This window comes from Oxyura jamaicensis, chromosome 3, assembly GCF_011077185.1.
Source record: "Oxyura jamaicensis isolate SHBP4307 breed ruddy duck chromosome 3, BPBGC_Ojam_1.0, whole genome shotgun sequence".
NCBI lineage: Eukaryota > Metazoa > Chordata > Aves > Anseriformes > Anatidae > Oxyura > Oxyura jamaicensis.
Genome location: NC_048895.1, coordinates 58,656,740 through 58,682,468, shown reverse-complemented (window position 1 = coordinate 58,682,468; position 25,729 = coordinate 58,656,740). Strand labels below are relative to the sequence as shown.

Below are 25,729 nucleotides of genomic sequence, written 5' to 3'. Positions count from 1 at the left end.
GGTCAGCTCAAGGTGTCTCCATGGAGAAGGCAAAACTGGAGTTTGCACTCCAGGAACAAAGACACAGGAACTCATATTTTGTCCTTACCTTTGATGGCCGCAGAGCTCAGTTTTTCATTGCTGGTAAAAGAAATTCAGGACAAGCAAAGTTGAGAAAACCTAGTGGAAGTTGCCAGGCCATACAAAGGAGTGGAAACTCTGGGAGAAGCAGATAAGTATGTGTGTTGGGTCTGTCTGGGATGGAGTCACCTTTCCCTGCAGCAGCCCACACAGTGCTGTGCTCTGCACTCGTAGCTGGAACAGCACTGGTATCACTCCAGTGTTGTGTCTATTGCTGCATAGTGCTGGCACAACATCAGAACTCCTTCCAGGCCCCCAAGAGCCAGCAGGCTGGGGGTGGGCAATTGATGGGGAGGGGACATCACCAGGGCAGCTGACCTAAACCAACCAAAGGGATATTCCATAACACCTGATGTCACACTCAGCAATAAAAGGGGGGCTCTCGTGGGGGAGGGTCTCTCCTGAACAACCGGTACGCGTTTTGAGGCCCTGCTTCCCGGGACGTGGCCGAACATCGCTCGTTGATGGGAAGTAGAGAATAACTTTTTTTTTCTTTCTCTCTGTGCTTCCGCGCGGCCTTGTTGTTTCTTTTGTTTCTCTTTCTCCCCATTCCCCTTTCCTTTAATTAAATCATTCTCATCTCAAACCTCGAGCTCTTTGTGTTGTCTTTTCTCCCCCTTCCTCTTTGAGGAGGGGAGGAGTGAGAGAGCAGTTGTGGTGGAGCTCGGCTGCCCACTCGAGTAAAACCATCACAGTATGTAGGAAAATGGGCTGGGAATGCTCAGTGGGATGTATGGGCTATGAATGAGTTTCTCTGTCCCTGAAATCAACCTCCCCCAGAGATTTCATTGGAAGGCTGGGGTGGGAACCTGGAAGCTCTCACCTTGGTGGCAGGACGAGGCATGCATGGATCAGACACACAAGAGGAACTTACATCTTAGCTCCTTATTCTGCTCTCTTCCCAAGCCCTCTTCCATTTCTTACATTGCCAGGGTAAGAGCACTGAGGAGCTCTTGCATACCCAAAGACACCTGGCCCTTAGCCTGCTTGCCTGCTCTGTTGCCAATGCCCAGCAGCTCTGAAAGCGTAGAGAACCAGGCAGAGAAACAGCAAAGGTTGCTTACCCCAGATCCCTTCCATTGCAGTCATGGGGAAGGGGAACAGCCTACTTGTGTAGCATTGTGGGATGGGCCTAAATCGGCTTGCCCCCCTTCTGCCTAAAAGCTTACGGAGTTTTTGTTAAGGATTTTTGCCAAAATAATCTTTGGTAAAGTTCACAGAATTAGGATTTGCTCTTTCGCCAGTGCTCTTAGCTCTTCATTTGTGCAACTGTCTTTATTTTAGCGTGATGTTAAATAGTAAGAATAGGAAAAAGTTTTTTTTAAAAAAAAAAGAACAAGTAGAAATTTCCCCTCAGCTGAGTGATGCCTGTGTGTCACTTAACATCTTATGCAGTAAAGGTTAGCAATTAAAGCATGCTTTTGATGTCTCTCCTAAATATTTACTGTGGAAATGTAGACCACAATCTTGAACTGTTTCCTCATTCTGAATAAATGGTATTCTCCTTCCATATGCTAAATTGTTAAGGAAACATCTCTGCTGTGCTGGAGCTTTATATATATTTTTTGTTTTGTTTTGGGGAAGTTTGGTGGGGGGGTTGTTTGGTTTTCGGGGGAGGGGGAGGATGGGGGTTGGTGTTTTGGTTGGTTGGTTTTGGTTTTGTTGGTTGTTCTTTTAATTTGTAATTAATTAAAATCTAAAACAGTTCTAGCCTTCTACATTTCTCATTGTCCCCCTCCTCAGCAAGGGAACAGTCTCAAAGTATTTTCTCTGCTTACTTTGGCTGTTAGGGACATATTTCATGTTTCATGTAGTCTGAAGACTCAAAGAACTGTTTTTTGTTGTTGTTGTTTGTTTTGTTTTGTTTGTTTTGTTTTGTTTAATTTTATTTGAAAAATTACTACTTGACATTTCTTTCAAGTAGGATGTTCTACCCTTGACTGGTTGTTATGGACAGCATGGAGCCATTAGGAGTGAATTGCTCCATTCAGTCATGGCGTGGCCACTGGTTACTGCAGCTGCTCCCTTTTAGCTCCCTCTGTGTGATTCTGTCCCGATCCACACTGTGATCCTTGGAAATAACAGTTCTGAGAGCCCTCAAAACTCCCTACTAATCTCCCTGAGAAGTTCACCCAACAGCGAAAATGGTAAAAGTTGTTTTATGACATGGAGACTTGGCTACAGAGATATGAATGCAAACCAACTTATTTTTAATTACTTTTTAAAGGAAAACGTATTTCCTCCATAGTGATAATCAATGGAATTTATGTTTGGAAGCAAGATGGGTTATTCAAAATGAAAACGAATCTGCCTGGGACAGTTTTCCTATGGATCTTTCTCCTATTTATGTCCCTTTTTTTTTTATAAGTAGTTCCTGAAAAATCTTCACTAAATGTAAATTAGAGATACACCCATACTAAAAATATCAGCCAAGGTCTACATTTACTTTAGGAATAGCTTTAAAAGCAGTAGTCCAGTTGTGTCAGCCAATACCTTCTTCTTGCTTTTTCTGGAGCATTATGTTTCCATATCTAAATGGCAATATGAAGAGCTTCCTTATGTATTTCTTTCAAAATCCTGATCTTCCTGATTAGACGTCAGTACCTTCTTTGACTACACTTGTCAATAAGAAATGCAGCACATAGGCTGGGTCTCTGGGCTTTGAGAGGACACTCAAAAAAATCTGTCGCCATAATCAGCTGCATTAGCTGATCATCACCCACTGAAGCTTTGTCAGCAGCCTGGGTTCTTGTACTCACCAAGCTCAAGGCTATGCCATGTAATCTTCAAGAGCTCCTTTAATAGCAGGATGCTTATTCTACATCTTTTTTTTGGTCCACTGCCATGCAGGATTGGGTACAGCCAGGACGCTTTAGCTCCAGTGTCTGCTTCTTCTCTAGGCTTGCAGCTGGAAATTGGAGGCAACTCATGGCCTGTTCTCTTTCTGGCCTGAAAAAACTTAAAGCCGGTTTTGGTATGTAATCCTCAGAAGTGCATTTTCTGAAGATAAACTTTGTTTTTTTTTGAGATGCACCGAAGCTGCAGGAATTAAAAACATCACGTTACTGACTTTCTGAGTGGAGTGACAGATTGTTCCACCCTGTCCTGGTGCCATTGTCTGATACTCAATTGAATTCTTCGCTCCTCATGACATTTCTTTGGGTGCAAAAAGAAATAGAAAGTCTTCATAGCTAGAACTGATTAATGTCAATTCTGTAATGACAAGATATTTTGAAATTGCGGTCTCATGTCCTTTAGGTGTTTTTTTTCTGTTTAGCAGTCTCCTCTGTTAGAACATGTTTACGGTAGGTACTCTTATAAACTTGAATTTATAAAAGGATTCAAAGAAAGAAAACAGGGAAATTGCCTTGACATTCAGTGACAGCTGTAATATCATGCAAATCTTTACTAATGGAGAACAATTATGAAGTGCTCAGAGACGACTGTAATAGATTTTTCACATAAAGGAGAAGGGATGTTGGACCTGCTGTAGAACTGTGAAGAAGTAATTACATATCATCTTTCGTACCTAACAAATGAGATATTTTTAAAGATGTCACACTAGCCGTGACACACCGAAGAACATCGTGTTCTAGGCAGTGGGGTGTTTTGTTTGTATTTACATCTTTCAGAGCAGCCATCTGTACTGCAGCATTTGTGTGCCCGCAAATTCTGGGCGTGTGTCGCTGTTGCCGTTTTGCTGTTTTCATTTTGTGCAGTTGTTTGGTAGCCTGTTCTTGGGTACATTGCAGCCATTTTGGATCCATACTGACTATTGTCTTGCCTCAAACAATGCGTGAGTTCTTTTTCCAAGCCATTCCTGGTCTGCTTAGCAATGTGACCTCCTTGGGACCAGTATCTCCTATAAAGATTTCCTGTGAAGTTCATCCTAAGTTCTGAGAAGATTTCACAAAATGTATTAATTTGAGGTTCAAAACTCTAGTGATAGGTAATTATCCATACCTTATGAAGATGGAATAGATGTTATTTAATGCTGTCTTGCTTCAAGGACATAGTGCAGCTTGCTTCTAGCTATTCTGTTAATTTTCATCTGATTTTCAGTTCTCTGAATCAGCACTTCCCTTAGTTAGGAGTGGGTTTTGGTTAATACCATTTGCCTCCTGCTTCTGCCTTACTGATTATGAAAAATTACTCTACGGCAGTGTGCATTGTCCTGACAGAGAGAAGGCTTCAATTGCACCTGACTCACCTTCTACTGCATCCAAGTGGGGGAAAAAAATGACATGGTGTGCACTCTGTGAATTTGGGGCCTGAAGCCCAGAATCAGGAGCCACCTCTCCCTTGGGCTGCATTAAGAGAATCTTGAAACTTGGGTCCAGCCCACATTGTTCAGTATGTGGTAGTGGTGTTTAGTGCCATGACATTCAGTGACAGCTGTAATATCATGCAAATCTTTACTAATGGAGAACAATTATGAAGTGCTCAGAGACGACTGTAATAGATTTTTCACACAAAGGAGAAGGGATGTTGGACCTGGAATCTCTGAGGTATGGAATCTCTGAGGTATGTTGGAGTGTTATTTAGTGACCTGAGTATAAATACAGGACCCACTTTGATTTCAACATTAATTTACTTCAAAACAAGTCACACGGGGGGAGATTGATGGTTTTCATTTGCTTGTCTGCTGCAATCATCTGAGTACATCTTTTCACTTATCTGCCTATTGTAGGGATGACAGGTACTGAACGCGAGATGCCACCCTGTTCTCCGCCTTGGTCCTGAGGTGCAGAAATCTCTTGGAGACTGAAACACCTTAGTTTAGGCCAAACCTTTTAATTAATAAATGGTAAAAGATTGATGATGTTTGGCTTGCAGGAGTTTTTAAACCTGGTTGTTTTTAAACCTGATTGTTTTCAATCCTTTTCTCACAGTTCTTCATCTCAGAATCGCACTATACAACAAAATTTTGGGAACGAGACCTGTTCCTGAAACGTTTGCAGTGTTTAAATCTTTGTTTCCCTTGATAAACAATATTCACTGAATCAATCTTGACTAGCTTAGTTCACTGCTGTGGGAGACATCACATCTTAAAGATCTTTAAAGTGTGCATATACATATTTACATTTCATTTTTCTTTGTGGTCTGCTTTTGTTCCCATTGGAGGGTTGTTCAGGCACTTGACTGCTCTAATGCTACACCAGCCTGCTTTACTTCATGGCCAAATTAAGCCACTTGTTGCTCCGCCAATATAGCCTTTAGACAAGTCCTGGATCATTGCTATGTATTAATAGTTTATCATTAGAATAATTAATGTGTGTGATCTACGGTTAAAAAATAAATAAATAAAAACAAGGACAAAGTACTTGAATTTTACTCCTAGAAAGAACTTCCATGTAAACATTTCTAGTGGCAATGTTCATGTAATTGCTTCCCATCTCTGTGCTGATGCTGAGTGATAACTGGGAAACTGATGTGCATGAGAGAACCAAATTTGTACTGGACTGCTTTTGTTTCTTTTCAGATGAGTCAGTTTTTGTCATGGCTTCTGCACAAATATTTGCAGCAGTAAAACATGGGAAGCATTTCAGGAACAACAACTTTTGGATAGTATAGAGAAACATGGAGATGACATAGCCAAGCTGAGTAAAATACATGTTAGTTCAGTACCTTTCTCTCCAGATGGCACCTTGAGTTGTAGTGACCTATAATGAGACTAGTATGATTGTCTTTATTGGTTTTGGTATTGGGTATTTGTATTGGGTTTGGTATTGGGTAGCTCACATGTATTTTCAATTTCAGGGTTTTAGAACATGTATTTTTAACCAAGAGGAAAAAAAAAGATCGTGCACTCTGAATCAATTGCATTCTAAAAATCACTTAATGCAGGGGAAACTTCAAAGATCAAAGCATGGTATAATGTCTTATGATGGCATGTTGTCTGAAAGATGCCAAATGCCCAGCTAGAACCTGACAATGTTTTATATTTTAAACTCTTACAAATTACTGGTGTAAATCTGCCAAGCTGAACAGCTTCAGTTATAAAACATGGCTTCAGTGTCATGCAATTGAGACAAGGGAGCAGAAGAAGGAACTTTTCCCACAAGATTTGAATTATTTCCGCAAACATATGTAGTGGCTTTCATTAGTTGTGTTGATTAGGGAAACTGTTTAACAAAACTTTGTTCTACTGGTGGTTAGCTGCAGTGTAGATACCTTTAGGTGAGAAATATCAGGGAAACGAGATGCATGCATCCTATATAGCAAGAGTTGGCATCCACCTCAGCAGATGAGTGCATGCAAGAGGCTGGGAAATCTGTTACAAAATCAAAATATAAATTAAAAAAAAAAAAAATAGTGGGCAAGAGGGGCTTAGATTTGGAACACCACCACCCACCCACCTGCACTTTGCTGAAGGCCTAATGCATCATGGAGCCTAAGAAAATGTTCATTGGCTCTGAGAATATGAGGCTAAACTGCAGTGTGAAATATGTCCCCCAGACTAGCAATTACAGAATTTCAAGTGAGGTCTTGTAGCTGAGATGATCAGCTTTTAATAACAACCGTATTCTTGTCAGGGATTTGGCAGCTTAATAGTTCAACAGCTCTGAACAGAGGTTAACACTTAAGAAAGACTTCTTAAACGATTTCAAGCCTATTCCATTCCTAATGCAGTTATATTGATATTACAGTGGCATTTTTCAGTACTATCTGAACCCACAGTGTACAAGGATGTATTAAAAAAAAAAAAAAAAAGGAACAGCAGGGGAAGTGAAGAGGGGCATTGATTTTTTGTGATGGAAAGAAAAATGGGTTAGATGGTACAGAGTGCTACACCCTGGCTGTCTGCAACCTGCAGACCTGCCTGTGCTGAATGGGGGGTGGGAGAATTGACTTCAGAGGAGGCTTTGTAAAGCAGTTTCACTGAAAAAAAAAATAATAATAATCAGAGTGAGAACTTTAACTTACAGCAGATTAGGTTTGTAGAGTTCAAGATGTTGTTCTATTTTCTGCCAAAGCAAAGAAGAAAAATAAATTGACATTGCTACAAGAGGTAGGCTTCACTGGTTAGTCTCAGAAATGAACTCTCAAAATCTTCAATGGAAACAAGATTTGATGGGATTAAAGCTGATGTAGAAAGAATGATTAGTAGGGTCAGTGACCTGGAGAAAGGGAAGAAACCCCTGCTTTAGCAGCAGAATTGTCAAGGAATATGGGGGACGTACACATCCATGAAGGAACATTGCAGAGTTCTCCCACAGAGGAGAGGGGAGATCCTGCTATTTGAAACAAGATGTCTTCTCCTTTCCTGGAGGAACAGCTCTAGTGGTAAAGAATCACCCGGAGGTGCCTGCAAGTTTGCTAGTCTCTACTCTCAAACAAGCCCAGAATCATAGAATCATTTAGGCTGGAAAGGACCTCTAAGATCATCAAGTCCAACTGCTAACGATGTCATGACATTGAGTTAAAATCCCCAGAATCATACAGGTGGGAGGGCCCTTCGGAGATCTGCAGTCCAACCTGCTGCTCAGAGCAGGTTCACCTTTGAGCTCAGACCAGGTCACTCAGGGCTTTGCCCATTCAAGTCTTAGAAACCTCCAAGGATGGAGATGGTACAGCCTCAGCGGGTAATGAGGGTGATGATTGCCTCTTACTTCAGAAAATTAGTAGTTTTCATCAATGAGCTTCCTACTACAGTTGGTGATATTCAGCAGGTTATAAAAGCATTCTTCAGGGTTTATGTTTGTGAGACGGATGTATTTGTGTCCTCGAGATGAAGAGGATAAAAGTGTAGAGGCTTGGGAAATTATGGATGAAAATGTCAGCCAATAAAAATTATTTCAGTAAGTGTTAAAGGGATGAAGTCTTGTCAAAAGTCTATTTTATATGGACCAAAGACAGATGTATCATCATGCTATTGTAAGACTTGCATTTATAGAGTGGCCTGAAAGAGACAACTGCGAATATGACAACTGCTGTTGTGGACAGTCCCAGATGCTGGGGGGAGATGTTTATGCAGCAGTCTGTGCTGGGGAAGAGAGGCAGTAGGCAGGTTACAAGTCTAGCCCTTCACAGATCAAGATGACTGATAGCTACACAAAGCAGCAAACAGAAAAGTTAACAAACTCATTACAAGGCTTGTTTAATCAATGCTCCTTAGGAGGAGAAACTCCTTCCTTCTGAAAGAAAGTAAAGATATTTGTGATGCCATTAAAGAAAAGACTGCCTGTCATCTGTATTTCATTCCAGTGAACTGACAGTTCCCACTCCCCCATATTGACAGACTGGTAACATAACATGTATGTCTGTATACCCAGCACAGTACGGATTCACGGTAGGGGATGAATTTCACATCATAACAGAAAAGCTCCACTATGAGCTATACAGTGCTGAATAATACGTTATTTATCTGGTAACAGTAAAATATCTGGTGGTCTCTTGACAGAGAAAATACCACTGAGCAGATAGAGTGGATGTAGAGGAACACTGCTTTTAGGAAAGTGTCTTTGTAGGTAAGTTGCAAGCTCATGTTTCTGCTGTGTATAAGGGTTATTAGGTTTTTGAATTAGGGGATGGAGCGTCTTTAAGCTGCTAATTAACATGGCAGGAGTCTCCATGGTGTCTACAGCTACAGCAGGGGAACATCTGTCTGCAGCAATTAGGCAGGAGCTTCCAGACTAAAGGGCCGCTCACAGATGGAGTGGATAGCTTGCCAGGCAAATGATGTAGAGCTGTTTATACAAACCCACTTTCCCTCTTAAAAGCAATAGAATAGCAAACACATACCCTTGGCAATCTTTGGGTATAAAAATAATTATGATAAATCTGAAATGTTAAGTGGCTGCAATATTGAAAAAATTACATAGTGGAAGGGAAAAACCCCTCAAATTCATTGAGTAGGGTAAGAATTCATACAAATCTGACAAAAAATAATAGTGCAAGGTCTTATTAAAATTTTATTATATTATATAAAATAAGAAAACCCTTTGAAGAATAGGTAGAGCTGATGGTTTTTTAGATATGCAGAATAGTTTTCAGTGAAATGAATGTATTCCTACCACCTGTCTTATTTATTACTTTTGTTAAGATCAGAGAGTTAAGAGAGTTAAAAATTTCTTTCTAGAATCAATCAAATGTATAAGCTTGTTTTGGTCAAAAAATATTGCCCCACAAGGACTAGAATATGAAATCTGCTCAAGATATTTGAAGATAGCCTATGGAGTAGGGTTTTTGTGTTTTGGTTGGTTTTTTTGTGTGTGTGTGTGTGTTTTTCCAGTATGTTTATTTTTACTGTATGTAATGTTAATATTTATAAAAAGTTCTCATAATGCTACATGTACCACTGCTGAGTAGATGACATATGATTGCAAGAGAGCTAAAATCTGTTTGATTTCAACAGAAAATATAGACTTAACAAAAGCAAATAAAATCTTGAAGAAAATAAATAACTTTTTTCTTTTTTTAAAAAAGGAAAGAACTTAGAACTGAATAGCGAGGAAAGATGTAGAATAGTTGCCCTTTGTCTCCCTTCTCCCTCAGCCCCATCCTAAATGTATTCCAAAGAAAATATTTGTACTCTATCATTACTACTTCTCTTTGCAGTCATGCACATTTTCTGACGATGGTACAGAGGAAAGGCACTGTTCTTGGGAATTTAACTTCTTTTTCTAGTACCTAGTAGTTGTGCAGTAGGATAACAGTTCCTGTTATATTCTAGTTTAAATACCTACACTTTTCTCTGAAAAACTTAGACAGAAAATCTGATATCCTGCCTTTCACAACTGCTAGACAACTATTGCCCAAAGCAGTAATTTCCTACCCTACCAAACCTGTGATTTTTTAAAACGTAGTTCAGTTTTTCCATCACGTATCTCATCAGATTAGACCAATCAAAAAAATAAAATAAAAGAGGGGATCTGTTTTTTATTTACCTGAATATCTGAAGGATAACCATTCTATAGCCAGAATCTTCTGAATTTCAGTAGATATCATTATATGATGTAGTATTTTCCTTTCTATGTGTTAATATATTGATGATGGATACAAGGTCTACTTCTTCCTAGAAATACTTAGTAGAATACTTATTGTATTTTATAAAGCTAATATTAACCTCAATAATTTCTGTCTGTTCCACTCCAGGTTTTTACCTGACTGGGGAAAAAAAATAATAATAATAAAAAAAAGATAATAGAAAGATAATAGAGAAGTGAATTTTGGATGTATTTTGTTGGAAAGTGTATTGGTCGCTGCTGAATTGCCCTTGCAGTCTGACATGACTGCCCTAGGAGTGCATGGTGTCACTGCTGGCTTTGAGGAGCAGAGTCCTGTGACTGCTGAATCAAGGTCTTGAATATAAAAAAAAAAAAAAAAAATCAAGTTGTAATTTCCAGCTCTGTTTGTGATCCGAAGTCAACACTCCTCAGTAATATGCAAAAAGAATACCATGCCTTTATAACTTTGATAGGATACTGTTTGCCTGAGGCTTTTTTCTCCCCCAGCAACTTGTATTTCTTCTTTCACTGACCCCTGTGATTCCTCAGACTCCACAGCATCTGAATGCAGGTGCAGCCACTCAGCCAGTTTCTGGCAAGAGGAAAAAATAGGGAGCAGTGACAGCTGTCCCTGCCCAGGGGCCTGGTGGAGCACTGGCTGGGCCAATCCTTCAGTGGATGGCTTGGGGCAACCTGTCTCTTCCTTCTTGTTCCTCCAACTCTAGAGCAACATGTCTGCATCGTCAGGGGCCCCAGTGATGATGTCAGTTTCTGAGGTAGGAAAGTGCAGTCACAGAGCAGATCAAGATATGGGGGAACCTAGGTCACCTCCAGAACCCCTTTCCACTTGCCAAAGAGGTTGAAAGCCTTTTCCCCTTTTATATGCAAATGGAAAAGTGGTTCAGGAAACTGAGATATGTCTTTGCAGGTGAAAAACCAGAACAGTTTGTTCAACTCCCTTGTGGGGAGTAACCACTTGTAGGCACTTCCACTGGCCCTCGTGCAAGAGGTCTCTGCCCAGAAGCCAGCTGCAGACAGGGCTGTTGAGGCAGGGCTGTGATGAGCTGACAGCTCTTCTAGGAGCAACCACAAGAGCCAACACAAGGACTGAATGCCTTAATTCTACACCAGTACCTGATATCTGAGCTCTAAGAAAAAACATTTGCTGAGCTCTATTGAAAAAAAAAAAAAAAGAAGAAGAAAAAAAAAAAAGAAAAAGAAAATCAGAGAAAAGGAACATCTCATGTCGAAACAACAAACCTGAACCATGAGCTCACTGCTGCTGTGTACTTGCCATACAAATGGCAAAGTGCTGGAAGAAGTGATTTATTTTTTCTATAACAATCCCTTTATGTTGTGATGGATCCTTTTACATTCTGGAAAGACAGTTACTCAGGCATGATGTTTTGGGGGGATGAAAAAGGAAGCTTAGTTTAAGGTGAATTGGAATATACATCTTTGGTCAGCATTTTAGGCACACTCCTGCCTCTTGGCAGAATTCTATTCAACATTTTTCTCTGTGTAGTTGATACAAGATCTTGTACATTACCTTGCTGCCCTTGTGTGGGGACTAACAGAGTATAGCAATATACATCTTGTATTATAACCTGGTACAAAATGTTAGTCAGTTTTACAATGATGGGCAGAATTTTCTGGCGTTCTTCACTAATGTGATAATAATGAGCTGATTCATACAGATCATCGTGAACTTTCCTGTCAGTGTGGAACCACGTTAGAATTTGACTTTTTTGAAATTCTTAAGTGTTTAGGTCAGTGTTTCACAGGTTTGGTGAGACCTAGCCAAACACCTGGGGAGAGAAGGCTCTCGTGGGGTTTCTAGCAAAGAGTGGCTGAATTGCTTTTCTAAATCTAATTTCTAAATTCTAAATCTAATTTGCAGAACTTTTGCATTATATATCAGTTGAAAGTAGAGTCTCACCAGTCAAGATTTTATTTCGTTCAGTTCCTGAATTTTCTTTGGTAATTGTTAGCTACTGAATATACGATTAAGGTAGAGTCTAGGAAAAGCACAATGTTTTCTGGATGTTACTTTAAGACATACTCAGTGTTTATTCAAGCAGATCTGTTTTGAAGAAAAGGACAATCTTACTGATTTTTCTGTTATGTCTTGCAATTCCCAGAATAATAATAAAAAAGATAAAATCTCTGCTTAGTATGAATTGCACAAGCGTATGAAGAGTCGAGAAATACTTCTTACATGCCTTCACACACACATGCCAAAAAAGTCATCGCCAGAGTTATTTTCTCTTGGAATTTACTGAGGTTTGTGAAGAGCAAATACTGAATCACTGTCTTGCTCTTTCTCCTTTAAAATACTATGTGAGGAGGAGCCTGCGGATTTGGATTGCTGTGGAAAGGATCAGCTCAATTCATCTCTGAACTCTTGGGTTGCTAAATGGTAATTTAAAGGTAAATTTTGAGACAAAATTAAGTTGTTGTCTGTAAAGTTTATTGTTCCTCTGGGATTTATAAAAACATCCCAGTGTTTTTTGTCTCCACCCAAAAAAGTCTGTTTGTAGTATTCAAAGTTGTAGATTGCAGTTTCCTCCTCTTTCTGAAGGACTTTAGCAATTATTTAAATTCCCTAAGAACGTGTTAAAACATGAGACAAAAGCCTCAGCTTCTGTTTTCAGCCCTGGTTGTGGAGAAAGGGAGTGCTGCAGCGCAGGCTGCCAGCAAGAGGACCTGGCATTTCTAATGTAAAATTGTTAGGGCAAGGCAGGTTGTCCTTCCCTCTACAACGCCTGGCCTTCCCTCCTGAAGGCTGGTGTTTGGTGCAGGGCCGTAACATGACACTGGTATTTATTACTTCAATGTCAAACACAAGTCTAAATTAGGCGTACATAATTATGGGATGACAGAAGAAGATGGTGGTGTAAAGGATCACTGAAAGGGGCTCTGGTTACACTGAGCCCTGCTGAATCCTCTCTGCATATCCTGGTGGTTGCTCCTCCTTTCAGGTATTAAGTTTTTGCAGTTTCTGGAATAAGGAGCTGAGCTAGAAAGAACTGTGCACCAGAACAAGGGAAACAAGGGTCTGCAGAAATTTGAGCCTTTGCAAACACCTAATTAGATTTGTTGGTCAACAGTTTTCTAATGACAGAAATATGTAACTGATTGTTTTTCTTTGAGCCAACTCATGCTTACCTCTCTTAGGAATGTGCGATGAATAAAGAAGGTAAACCGCTATTTAATTTTACTTTAGACAGTAAATATTTAATGCAACTGAACCATAAGAGTGAAGGGGACGCAGAGAGTAGGCTAATGTTAGAGTAACCTCAGACTGATCCAGAGCTTTCTCTTGTACCCACCCCAGAAGCTTTTCTAAGTTTTTAAATGTTGGATGTATATGTATGTAGTGAGCACAGTAGAAGGTCAACAGCAGCAATCTGTTGAAGCCTAGTGGTCGTTTTCCAACTTTGAGAAATACAAGCTGCCTCAGAGGAGGCTGTGAGAAACACAAGAGGGGGCTTCCATGAAATATCCTGACCACAGAAAGTTCTTAATATCCTGACCACAGAAAGTTTTTACTAAGTTCCGCAAACTACGGAATAGTACAGTATTGATAATGTTTAAATATCTTTAATGACCTGGTAGTATTGTTGAAAAATGGCCTTCTAATTTTTTTTCTCTTTTTAAATTTAAAAAATTAATCAAAGTGTTTGTTAAAATAGACATTGATTTTTATTTACTGAAAATGCAGCTTTCAATAAATGAAAAATACTATTTTTATATTAAAATTAATATTATCACAGTATTAATAACATCATAATATTGTTTATTTTATAAATTAATATGGCTCTAAATGCATTCCCTCACATTTATGTTTATAGGGAGACTTATATTGGTACATACAGGTTTATATATAGACATACATACTCAGTCCGTCGTTTTGGACTGCAATATGCTGAAGAACAACACAGTGAAAGCATTAGTTTTAGTTTCTCCTATCCAAAAAAAAAAAAACAAAACTGAGGCAGAATCTAATTTCATTAATATTTCATTAATAGAGAGTGTTAGAAACAGCTTGTGGTAACCAACCTGAACTTTCCCTTTCTTAGCAGATAACGTCAAGGTTATCCATGTTAGAAATGGAAATGTTTGCAAGAGGTAGCATATGCACTAAGTTCCAGCCAGGCGAGGCTTCTGGTGTGTTTTGTTTTTGTTTTTGTTTTCAAGATCTAATTGATAGTAAAAAAGGTATGCATGTTGTTTAAAAAAAATACAGTGTAAAAACAGGAAGAGAGAGGTTTTCCAAGCTGTAGAACAGCCAAGATCTGCTTCCACTTTATGCAGCTTTATTCCTGTGTCTAGCATCAAAATGAAAAAGGTTCCACTCCACATATTTGTATTATCTACGTATGTCATTTTTATTGTTTTCTAACAGAAAAACATTCTTATAAGAAAAAAGCTTTTTTAGCAAAATAATATTTTCTGATGAAGAAATATTACATGATAAAACGTGGGCTAGCTCAGGAAGTACTTGTCTGGAATAAGCAAATGATACAGGGGTACCTGTGCTTATTTTGGACAAAGTTCTCTTGCCTTATTGTTCGATAATTCACTGAGTTATGGAGTTATTTGTTTGGCCCACAGAGAAACTAAATCAGATTCAAAACAAAATGAAAGAAGTTTTGCAGCTGTTGGCCACAGATAATGGTTATGAATACCAAAAAAAGAAAGAAAAAAAAAAAAGGCAAATGATGATGGACAAACAAAAGTCAAATAAAAGACCTTCATTAATCTCAAACATCCATTGCTGCAGTCTCAGGTGTAGCGTACAACTCTCATTCAAAGCAAAGCTTCAGGCAGTGAGCAAAGTTTTCTCCTGCAAGACATTACAGGCATCTTCTTGTGCTGCCAAGACAACAGGGCAGCACTTCTTTCCCCGCCTTCCCTGTTCACTGCTGTCTCCCAGCCGTGGAGACTCCTGGGGCAGCCCCATCAGCAGGGCTAAGTAGTGGCCAATGCTGATGGGCTTCCTGGTATGAACATACCGTGCTCCAGCCTCAGGAGAAAACAGTAAGTTGTGGGGAGGCTGAATTACCGCTGAGTCAAAGAGAAGGGGAGGAAGAAGTCAAGTCATGCCAGAGATTGGAATATATATATTTACGTACAGTGCAGAAGGGGAGTGAAAAAGAGGAGATGAAGAACGTGTTGCAACTGATGAGTTAGGATGATTCTGTGGTTAATGCACAATGTTTACTTTAGTGTGTCTCTCTTGATTATAAAGTTGATTCCGTACTGATGTACCTTAAAGTGTTGTGCAAGCGTCATATGATCTTGAGACAGAAAGATACAGCAAGACTGGCTGAATCAATAGAGAGTGAATCTCCTCTTGTGTGCAGTGAATTGGCAGCCAAGCAATTCTAGTACAACATGAAAAGGGAGTAAATCCTAAATTCATACTTAACTCTTCCACATGCAAAGCTGCCATTGTGTAAAAACTATTAAGAGACTCTCAGATTTGGATGATGTTAAGCATTACAAGAGTAGGCGATGTGTTGTTGCAATTGTAATTACTGCATTACTACTTACAGTTTTGAATATACATCTATTGTAGTTTTATTGGAAAGTATAGAAATCTCATGGGCAAAGCCATGGAAAAAGAGGAATTTTATTGGATGTTCTCTCAAAGTTGAATATGATTTTATTTATTTTTTTTTTTTTGTGATGGTATGAGCAAAAACTTCTGCATTCATTTTCTTTGGATGTTGTATAACTTAACTGTTGCTAGTATGAAAAGCAAAGATGATTAGTATTGTGTAATGGTGATGTAGAAACCATGACCTGGACTACAGGTACATGATACTGCTGGACCACTGTTGCCCTGCATCAGAGAGCTCAGTGTCTACACAGGACAAACAAAACATAAAAGCAGAAAAGCAAGGCATGGAAAGGACATTATTTGTTCCATAGGAAAGCAGGAAATGAGCTGAGGGCTTATAAGTGTCATCCTGTGTTTAAAGTTCAGGAGTATCTCCTCTTTTTCTTTCACAAATAAAAATGTTCATCTCAGATTATTGAACGTTTCCCAAAAGCTTTCTCAACTTTCTGCAGAAGAAAAGAAACTATTTTTCCACTGTAAAGCCTGCATTGGTGGATTCAGGGAATCCCGTCGTGTTCTTACAGTGGAATCATTTAAAGCATTGATAATGCTCAAATCAGAAATCCATATAATAGAGAGAGAGACCCCACATGCAAAGGGGTTTCTGAAAGAGCAGCCATCTATAGAACATTATTTCTGGTAAGGAAATGATTTATAGTTTGGATGGCTTAGGGTCTGGGTGTAACTGTGAGTGAAGAAAACTCGTATCTTTGGAGCAGCGGTAATACTTGGCCTGATGCACTTTATCTATAGATCAGAATTCTAGACCTGTTTTTAGCATTGGTCTTAGACAAAACACAAATTCCTTGTGATTTTTCTTTTACACAGAATCAAAGTAATTATATTAAACTACTTAACCTATTCTGGCAAATTTGTGTATATAGTATTGGAAGTATACAAGTCTTAGAAGTTTGTTATTAAATGCATGTTTATTTTAGTAGCTCAGAGTCTGGCAGAAGACTACAAGAAGTACAATTTAAACAATTAATGATGTGTTTATGCTATATTTTATTTGGGAGAGAGATAAAAGCAACATGACAGTAAGATATTATCTTCAAAGTTGCCATGGCAATGCAGCCTACCTGTTGCTAAGATCATGCTGTAGCTGATGTTATTACCTTTAATACAGCTCTTAACATTTCAGAACATATCCTTTAGTTTTTAAGACGTTATGTGAGATTTAACGTCATGTGTGAGAAAACCAGTATGTCTTGCCACTTCCCAGAAGGGCTCTAGTGCAGCAGTAATGGTAGCAATGGGAGTACCTGAGTCTGTTTACATAGCACAGAGTAATTTGCAAGCTATCTAACAGTGTAGGAAGGCAAGAAGTATCTAGGTAGTTCAGTGCCCTAGCTATATTAATATCATCTTTCCCTGGAAAGTCAGTAATTAATGTCTGGAGACAGAAGACACTAACAGGCTAATAATAATAATGCAATATAAAAACTTCAAAATACGGACAGATGGTTCTTAGCACTAGTGCTAGAAATGATAACATTCAGATTATGAAAAGGAGCCTGTCCACTACTCTGAGTGCTGATGCTATTCTGGACCACAGCAGCAGTGAGACTCTCAAGATGCCATCAGGCTGCTGTTTGTGAGTGCTGTAAGCTTCAGGTGAGAATGGGAATTATAAATGGATCACTCAAAAAAGCAGAATCACATCTCCTCCTAGCTTCTTGTTCTCCCAGGCTTTCATTTTCAGCTCTCAGTAGTATGCTCAGCCTCTACATAGGAAATGCTAGATGTTTACAATACTGGAGAAGCAAAATGTTTACCATGGTTGTCTGTGCTGTCTTCTTCAGGAACAGAGGTGGAGATAGATGATTTCTGCCTTTTACATTTATAACATGATAATTACACAAGTCTCTCTGCTTTCTGGCTGCATTTTTGTTTTGTTTTGTTTTACAGGATCTGCCTCCTGCTTTTAGTTCTATAACTCTGTTCTTTGCTGCCAGGTTATAGAGTCTGTCTGTCTTTTGTATACAAAAGCCATTGGCTGAATTTTGCAAAATTCCTGCTGACAAACTCCAATGTCTCAATTTTTCATTTCTCCAAAATGAAAAGTTTGCTTGTGAATAAACAGTCTGTGTAATTTACCCATGTTCGTATTCTCCCTTTCCGTCTTTGTATTCTGTGGTTCAGCACTTCATGTAAACTTTATATATAAACTTTTGTATGTGGAGCTAGAAAATTCTGAGAGTTAAGTGTCACACTGTAGTATCAAGGAGCTATTTATTTCAGTAGTCCAAATACTGTTGCTTAACAAGTGCTATTTTTCTTTAACTGAGCTGTGGGATAATAGGGCACAGATGAGATTACACTGTATTTATTTGAGGGTGTGCCTTCACACATTGGTGGGAACTGAAGGTGTGTGTGTCTATTGCATTTATTACAAAATAAGTCTTAACAGTCACAGGGCTAATCACAGTTCAAAGCCTTCTCACAGATAGGAGGCTTGGTGTGGCTTCAGCTGCCTGAATACAATCTTCACGGACGAAGTCTTGGATTCTTCCCTCATCGTGCTGCGCTTATAACTGTGGCACTGAATTTAGGAGCAGAGGTGTCTTAGACTCAATCTGCAGTAAAAATCAAAAACGTGCGGCTTTAAAGGCAATCAGTCTCTTAAGCATTATCCACTGGGCGGAGGCACCTAATCCTCTACGCAGACTTACACCTAAGGTTACATGAAATACATCTGACCTTAAGGCAATAACTCATAGTGCATTATCAAGCTCAGAAACAATTGTAAGCATTTCCAATGCAATATAACATATTGACATTTTGGAAAGTTACTTTCTTTAGAACATGTAGGATTGTCTGTTGTAATCATCTCTCACTGTTGTTTCAGTTGTATGTAGCTACTTATTTCTGCAAGCTCTGGGTTTGCTCATGCAAGAACCAACAGGTATGGGAAGAGGACAGTATGGGTGCTGCTCAAATATCTGAGTTTCTGATGACTGCTGTTACCTGGCTCTCTGCAGCAGCTTCTTCATCCCCTTGGATGTCTGTTCAAAGGCTGTGTGCTGTAACAATTTTGCCTCGAGATATTTCAGTTCAAAATCTTTTCTCCCGAGTTACTGATACAGTTTAAGGAAGGATTTCAAGGATGTCTGTGAAATACTTTAGTTACATTTACTCTAGATGTCCATTTGCCAGACTGGACAAACTGTTAAAGGCATGCCTGTGGACCCAAGTGTCTTCCTCTGGCTATATATATAGACGATGCATCAGTGCTTAAGTGATCTCACCAAGACACTTTTAGTACTGAGGAGGGTTCTACAAGCAGATTGTCAGCTTCTGTTCCAGCTTGTGTCCAGACTGGCACAAACAGCACCGATAGCATTAAGAAAATAAGATACAGCAGGTGTACAACTTTTGGTCAGTAAAGGAGGGCAGAAGTTACGGCTGCCTGGTACAGTCAGGCAGCGCAAACTGTTTATGCTTGACGTAACAGCCACAATTCACTCCGAATACAGTTTTGTAAGAAAACCCAGGGTGAGTAAAATGTTTCATCAGCAACTGTTGCTGGCCTGGAGATGGACTTTGAATACCTGAAACTCAAGTAACTGACAGGTTAGAAAAATAATAACAATAGTATCCCAAAATATTCTTTATCTGACTTTTTCCTTGAAATTGAAATCTCCATAGAGAATGGCAGTTTTCACAGATCTCAGGTTTAAGTTTCTCCTTTGTAAAAGGAAAAAGGCAACTTTTTTCCCCAAACTTTTCAAACCTTAATTGAAGCTTTAACCTGTCACTGCAGTAGTGGTACAAATATTAGTTTGTTCATTTATTTACTTATCAGTCTCTGAAGCTTCTGCGTTCATGAGGTAGACCACTGCAAGGGGAATTAAGAGATTTTCTGCATCAGATTCTATCACATCATTTTATCCCCTTTTGTAAAATGAGACTATCAACAGTTGTCTTCCTTTGTAAAACTTTCTGAAACAAAGCTGCAGAATGCATTGAGTGAAAACACTACTTGAGAACTAATTAGCACGGTAACCAGAAATGGCAGAGCCATGCATCATGTGGAGCAGGAAACTTCATGGTTGGGAACATTCAGGTGCTTAAAACTTTGCTGCATACAAGTGGGTGGAGTGAGGTGGCTCCCCCAGTTTCTCCCACTGGAAAGGAGAGTCGTCCTGTCTCCTTAAAGTCTAATGTCAGTCATTGTGTCTGCTCAGAGGAAATGTTCTTGTTCACTTTAAATCTTATGCACATGAGGAAATCAGCAAAAAGCGCTTTTTGCAGACGGGAATTTACAACTGTAATCCTTACAACACTAGGAGAACTGAAGGAAAATAATCCAAACAAGTAAAAGTACAAATCACCATAAACAAGCAATAAACATCTTCAAATTAAAAATAATTCAGTAATTCTGCTACTTAATCTAACTTTTATTTGGAGCTTGCCTACTTTTTGTGCAGCAACACTTTCCTCTTTTAGAAAAGTTTCCACCCAAACCAGAATGATGTTTAAAACATCACCAGCTCATCTTCCTCCATCTGAGAAATCCCAAGCCTTTTCATAACTGAAACAGTGAAAGAGCCAGGGACTCTGTGGAGTCCACGAGAGGCCTTATTACTGTCCCTCTGTTTTCCATGGAGAGCGCTCAGCAACTGCAGGATGCATCCTAAAACAGTCAGCTTAAGAAATACTTGGATGAAAATTGTAGAAAAGTCTGACTAGAATAAATACTTGTAACCTCCTGTGAATTTTCTGTGGTATTCTGACTTACCACATGGAGCTGTATACTAAATAAAATCAATAATTAGATGGCTTGTCCCGACTTCTGCTGCTGCATGAAGCTGCTTAGTTGTTTTCTCCCAGCTATAGCCCTGTTTTCTCTCTTAATTTGTTGTGCTTGCTCAGTGAAATTGAATCCCACGTCATTTCAGGCAAGCCTTGGAGAAGTTGTTTTCCTCGGTGCAGATGGCTCTTTTCTCCAGATGTATGAGGTGGCTCAGAGCTGCCTCCTTCTTCTCTTAACCCTTTTGCCCATCTTGAAGCCACACTGCCCTACTGGTGCTGTAGCCCTGTGGCTCTTCCCCACATCTGATTTTCCTGTGACTGCAGGCTGCCATGCATGTCAGTCACGTGCCATCAGTTACCTAATGTGCCACACAGGCTCCTGTTACCTAACGTAGCTTTCTTCGATTTGTTTGCTTTGTTTTCTTATCTGTTTGTTTTAACAAGGACAAAGTAAAACCGAAGTGTGCAGCAGCCACCAGGAGATGTCTCCGCTGGAAGCTCTCGTGGTGGCTTTGCTGCAGCAAGGGCACAGCTCTTTGTGTTTGTGACTGTAAATGTTTCAGCCATACAACTACAGCCCAGAGGAGCCAGAGAGGACCTGTACCCTTGCCATTTCCCTTCACCCTGTTTGTTTCACTTGGGAACACAATGAGCTGTCAAAATTTCCTGCCTAGTTTCCACAGAATCCTTCCTTTTGCTCCAAAAAAGATTATTTATCTAAAGCTGCTAATTGTATAAATTGTCAGAACAATTGCCTAGCTTGATTTTAAGGTGGAGAGCAATGACATGTAAAGGTCTGGTGACCTGATGAAAGTTCCCCACAAAGGTCATCTGTCAAAGAGCAAGAGTCTGGTGTGTTGCCATTAAGGGCCCGTGCCTCTCAGAAATTAAAAACCATGTGGTGTGGTTTAAAAACCATCTGGTGCAATCCCTACTTTAGTATCTCTGCAGAGTGTACTTACATGTAATTAAAAGTAATAGAGAAGAATATAAAAGTTTTCCAAATCAGTGCGCCAAGACAAAATAGAGGAAGGCAGGTGTGGTTGATTTAGCCCACCACCACTTCCTAACTAATCTTTCTCTAATGATGTAGAAAGAGACTAGGTGGCACCTGGCGAAGTATTTTGAAATAACAGATTGATGAGGTAGAGCTACCTGATAACATCTTTGACTCATCAGAAACTTGCCTTTCCTGAGGGTAAAGTTAATGATCCTGGAATATAAGGGTTTTAGTGGCTTTGACTATGCCAGTGGGGATACAGATTTATTTTGCATATAGATTCCTGTAGTGCTAGACACAACCCAGACTTCTATTGTCTAAAAAATGTAAAAGGACAAAAATAGTTGATAGGAAACATAAGCAATTTTCCATGACTTCAGGACCTCAGGTTTGCTGGTTAAAACTCATTCCCATTGTCTTAGTTTGAAGAGCATAGGTTTGATAGCAAGGTGATTGATCATCATGCATAGTCCTTAACTATTTCAGGTAATCTTTCAAAAAATTTTTCATTAGTTCTCTCCTGCTTCCATACTAAGATCATTAATAATGTTTAAGACCATTCCCAATATGAATCATTTAAAGACCATGTAGTAATTGTTCCCAAGCAGAAGTTTCCTTTCAGAGCACCTTGTTATCTTCTTGCCTTTAATCTTTTTCCAACTTACACTTTTTGTACTTATCTCCTGCCTACTCTCATGTGTTTGATGAAGTCCATGTGGCTGAAATACACTATGGTGTTGTTGTTTTTCTCTCTTGCCTAACAGTTAGCTATTTTATTTGAGGTAATTCAATATCAGATTTTATCTTACATGGTCTACCTTTGGCAAGCCCACACTATGTTTTCTTCTGCATTCCAGTTGTCTCCCTACCTTTAACATTCTCCTCATCAAAATTTGGAATCATGCTGTTAAGATGAGAGTTAGGCAGATTTCCCATACATAACCATGTATGATTTTGTTATTCTCCAGTACTCTCTCTCTTTCACGTCCAGAGAGAAAATCATTCTTTCTGGGTTTACAGTATTGTATGGCTGATGGTTTTTTTGGGGGTGTTTTTTTTTCAGATTTTTGGAGCTTGAATTTCTCTTTTTTCTTTCAAAGTATTTGTTGACTTAGTCAGGAGTGGCATGTTTATCAGTCTATTAATGCAGGGGGTTATTTGCAGTTTCCTGTTAATTCATTGGTGCCTACAGAAAAACAAAAGCCTCAATCAAGGCATGCTCTGAATTTACACCCGTTCTTAATTTGCTGATGCTCGTATTAGTGACAGGCTCAAGCCTGTCTGATTTTTTTGTTGTTGTTGTTTATATAATGTGCACCATATGCTTGCCGTTCTTACTTTTTCTGCGTGAATCAGCCAATCTGATGGGTCTACCTGTGGTAGTGAGCAGTGCTTTTAGATACAGGTGCTGGCTTGGGAGCTCTGATTCACGAGTGCTGATGGATCTCGCTTCAGCATTTTACAAACTCCATTTGCTCCACCCTCCTTCCCTTTAAGACTCGGGAATAGGTTTCTATGCCTCTGTTACCACACTTGCACATGATTTGAAACTGCTGATGAAGGTAGACCCATGCTGTTATCATACCTTTGAACTGTAACAGCTGAAGAGCAGGCAGAGGCTTGCATCTCCTGCCATCAGAAGGGGTCAGTGGGGTCAACAGCAGCTTGGAGAGCTTGGGGCTGGTTCCTCAGCTAGCGAGAGAGCTGCGGGTTGGCAGGCGGCAGCTGGATTCAGGGAGCACATGTTCCATATCTAGAAACAAAACAACAAAACAAAAGTAAGGATCAGAGAAAATACATTCATATTTTTAATCTAAAGTGACTGTGTTTGAAGTATTCTTAATTTGAGTGCACGCTCTTGTCTTTTGTACCTCTAAGGACCCCTAGAGGGCACAGAAGTTTTTCTCCACCTCAGACAGTCAACTTAATCATTCTGCTTGGCTTTCTTCCCTTATGCATAATTGTAAGCACATTTTAAGTGAGCATTAGATAGAAAAAATAACAGCGTCTAACTAGATCCTTCTTTCGTGCTGGAAGATGTTTTCTTGTTTTTAAATATAAGCAGTAGAAGCTCGCACTAGCAGCCAAATTCTTCAATAATTTTTGTTTATATTAGTCAGATACCACATTTGTATCCCAAAGGAAGCTCAATTCAAAATAACTAATAATTCATAATTTTGTGGACTTCTGAGAGAGACGCCTGCAGAGTGAGCTGTCTGGAAGTACTGTGGGTACATTTTCAACATGGTGGTCTGTGCTCCTGTGGAGAAGCAATTGGTATTGAAAGAGCTACAGTACTCTAATATAAATCCCTAAAATCTCCAAACTTAATCTTATTTAAGAATATTTAAGATGTTGGTCTTGTGAATTTTCACACAAAGAAATGGGGAAATTACTGTACAATATACTTAAAGTTATAGAAATGTAAAAATGACATCTGCTTCTGCTACTTCCTATCTACTCTGAAAGAGATTTTTGTGCCTCTTGTACATGCTGAGTAGCATTTTGCTTTCTCAAATGAGTTTTGTTCATTTCATCAATGCTACATGGCAAGTCAGGTATTAATCAACATGAATTACACAAGGATATTAATTCTTACCATCATATTGTCACTTTATAATGCTTAAGTATACATACTAAATTTGTGGAATAATGCTGGGAACATCAGGTTTTGGTTAAATAAAGCAGCTTCTGTGTACAAGGAGAAGGCGGCTGATGTTTTCCAGAAAGCTCAAAGAGTAGAAAGTAAAACAAAAACAAACAAAAATGAGAAAAACAAAAACTCATACTTTGGGTCTATTTTTTATTTTTTTTTTCATCATCTAATAATTTTGAGACCAGTCCCACAGCTTTGGAGGTCTAGTGGCCTGTAAGCCTAGTCCAAGGTTTAGCCCTTCATGTGTGGCGCTGTGACAGTGGAAATTCAACTGGTCCTTGGACAAAAATACTAGATATCCACCATACTCCTGAAGCACTGAGAGTGTTCTCACAGGGCAAGAAGCTGTTCAGTAGGAAGAACATGTTTTTTCTTGTGTCTTTTTCTGATAAGAGGATCAGCTGTACTGCTTTACCCAATTACCCAGGGATGTCATGGGAGATTATTTTTTTTGGTCCTTAGTTTTCCCACTGGAGGAGCATCGCATCATCACGTTGAACAGAAAATAGATCTAGCTCTAAATAGTGGAGAAAAGCAGCTGCCCCTTCTAACGTCTCTGGGGATCTTGTGTTTTGCAGGAGATGCACGGGTAAGAGGTCAGACAGGGGTTCTCTCCGAGCGCCGCGGCTCCTACCCGTTCATAGACTTCCGTCTTCTTAACAGTAAGTGCAACCCTTCCTTTGCGACTGAGTTTAAAAAACGTGTAAATTTATTTTTTTTAAATCAGTATTGAAAGTACATGAATTGAAGTATCTAATTTCATACATATCTGTTGTTCAGCTGTCTTCATGCAGTCAGCATTAATAATTCTGTTATTTCCATGTAGTGTTTGACTGTGAAATGTTTTGATTACATGAACATTGTCCATAATGCAGAGTATGTCAAGTAAATGCCATGGTGCCAGGAATCATGTTTGTGGGGGGGTGGGGGCGGGGGGGTGTTTTAGAATTAAAAAGATAAACCCCTATGTCCTTTAGCCTCTTAGCCAACAGTTGGAACAGATTTATGCAAGTCTGTTATCCGGTCATATAGAATTGGCACAGAAGGGGAGCATGTGACAGCGCTGACCAGTGGTTTACAATAACATTAATTTTTTCCAACAATTAGAACCCAATCCAAAGCCCCATGGAGTCTTCTCATTGACGTCAATAGATTTTGGGTCAGGCTAGCAGTGAACATCTGTTAAAAATAATCTTAACCTCATTTTGATTGAAGTTATTTTGCCACTGTTGTAAATAAAAGAGGGTAAATTTAAAAGGGGAAAAAAAAATCAGGATACTGTTTTTTGTTTTGGTTTGTTTTTTTCACCTGATGAATTCTCTATACTGATGTAAGCCAAGTAGCTCGTGTAAATAAATAAAATAGAAAACAGAGAGCTCTTAGTCTTGGGCCTAACAGCATTGTCTGGATACTGTACTAACTCCTGTGTTCAGACACAGGCAAATTGAGATGTGTCCCCATGTACAGCACAGATCACTCCATTTAACCTCTGAAACAAAAGTTATTCATGGTCTTCATCAAAACAGACTGAAACTCCAACAGTTTGTTTAGTGATTACATTTTTAATCTTCTAGCAATTATGTTTTTCATTAAAAAGCAATTATCAAAACAAAGTT

The 25,729-nt window shown here is 39.2% G+C and overlaps 1 protein-coding gene and 1 long non-coding RNA gene across 3 annotated transcripts in view; one reads left to right on the top strand and one right to left on the bottom strand.

Annotated features, from left to right (window-relative positions):
- Positions 1–25,729, top strand: part of PDE7B (phosphodiesterase 7B) — a 178,184-nt gene that overhangs the window by 115,434 nt on the left and 37,021 nt on the right. For both annotated transcript variants that reach the window (XM_035319974.1, XM_035319973.1), the window contains one exon: positions 24,692–24,775. In XM_035319974.1, the coding sequence (XP_035175865.1) occupies positions 24,692–24,775 (84 nt within the window). The remainder of the gene's footprint in view (positions 1–24,691; positions 24,776–25,729) is intronic.
- The window catches only part of LOC118163422, a 37,966-nt gene continuing 30,219 nt past the window's right edge, over positions 17,983–25,729 (bottom strand). The window contains exons 2-3 of the long non-coding RNA XR_004749039.1: positions 23,043–23,210; positions 17,983–18,278 (exon numbers count right to left, since the gene is read on the bottom strand). This is a non-coding gene — a long non-coding RNA (uncharacterized LOC118163422). The remainder of the gene's footprint in view (positions 18,279–23,042; positions 23,211–25,729) is intronic.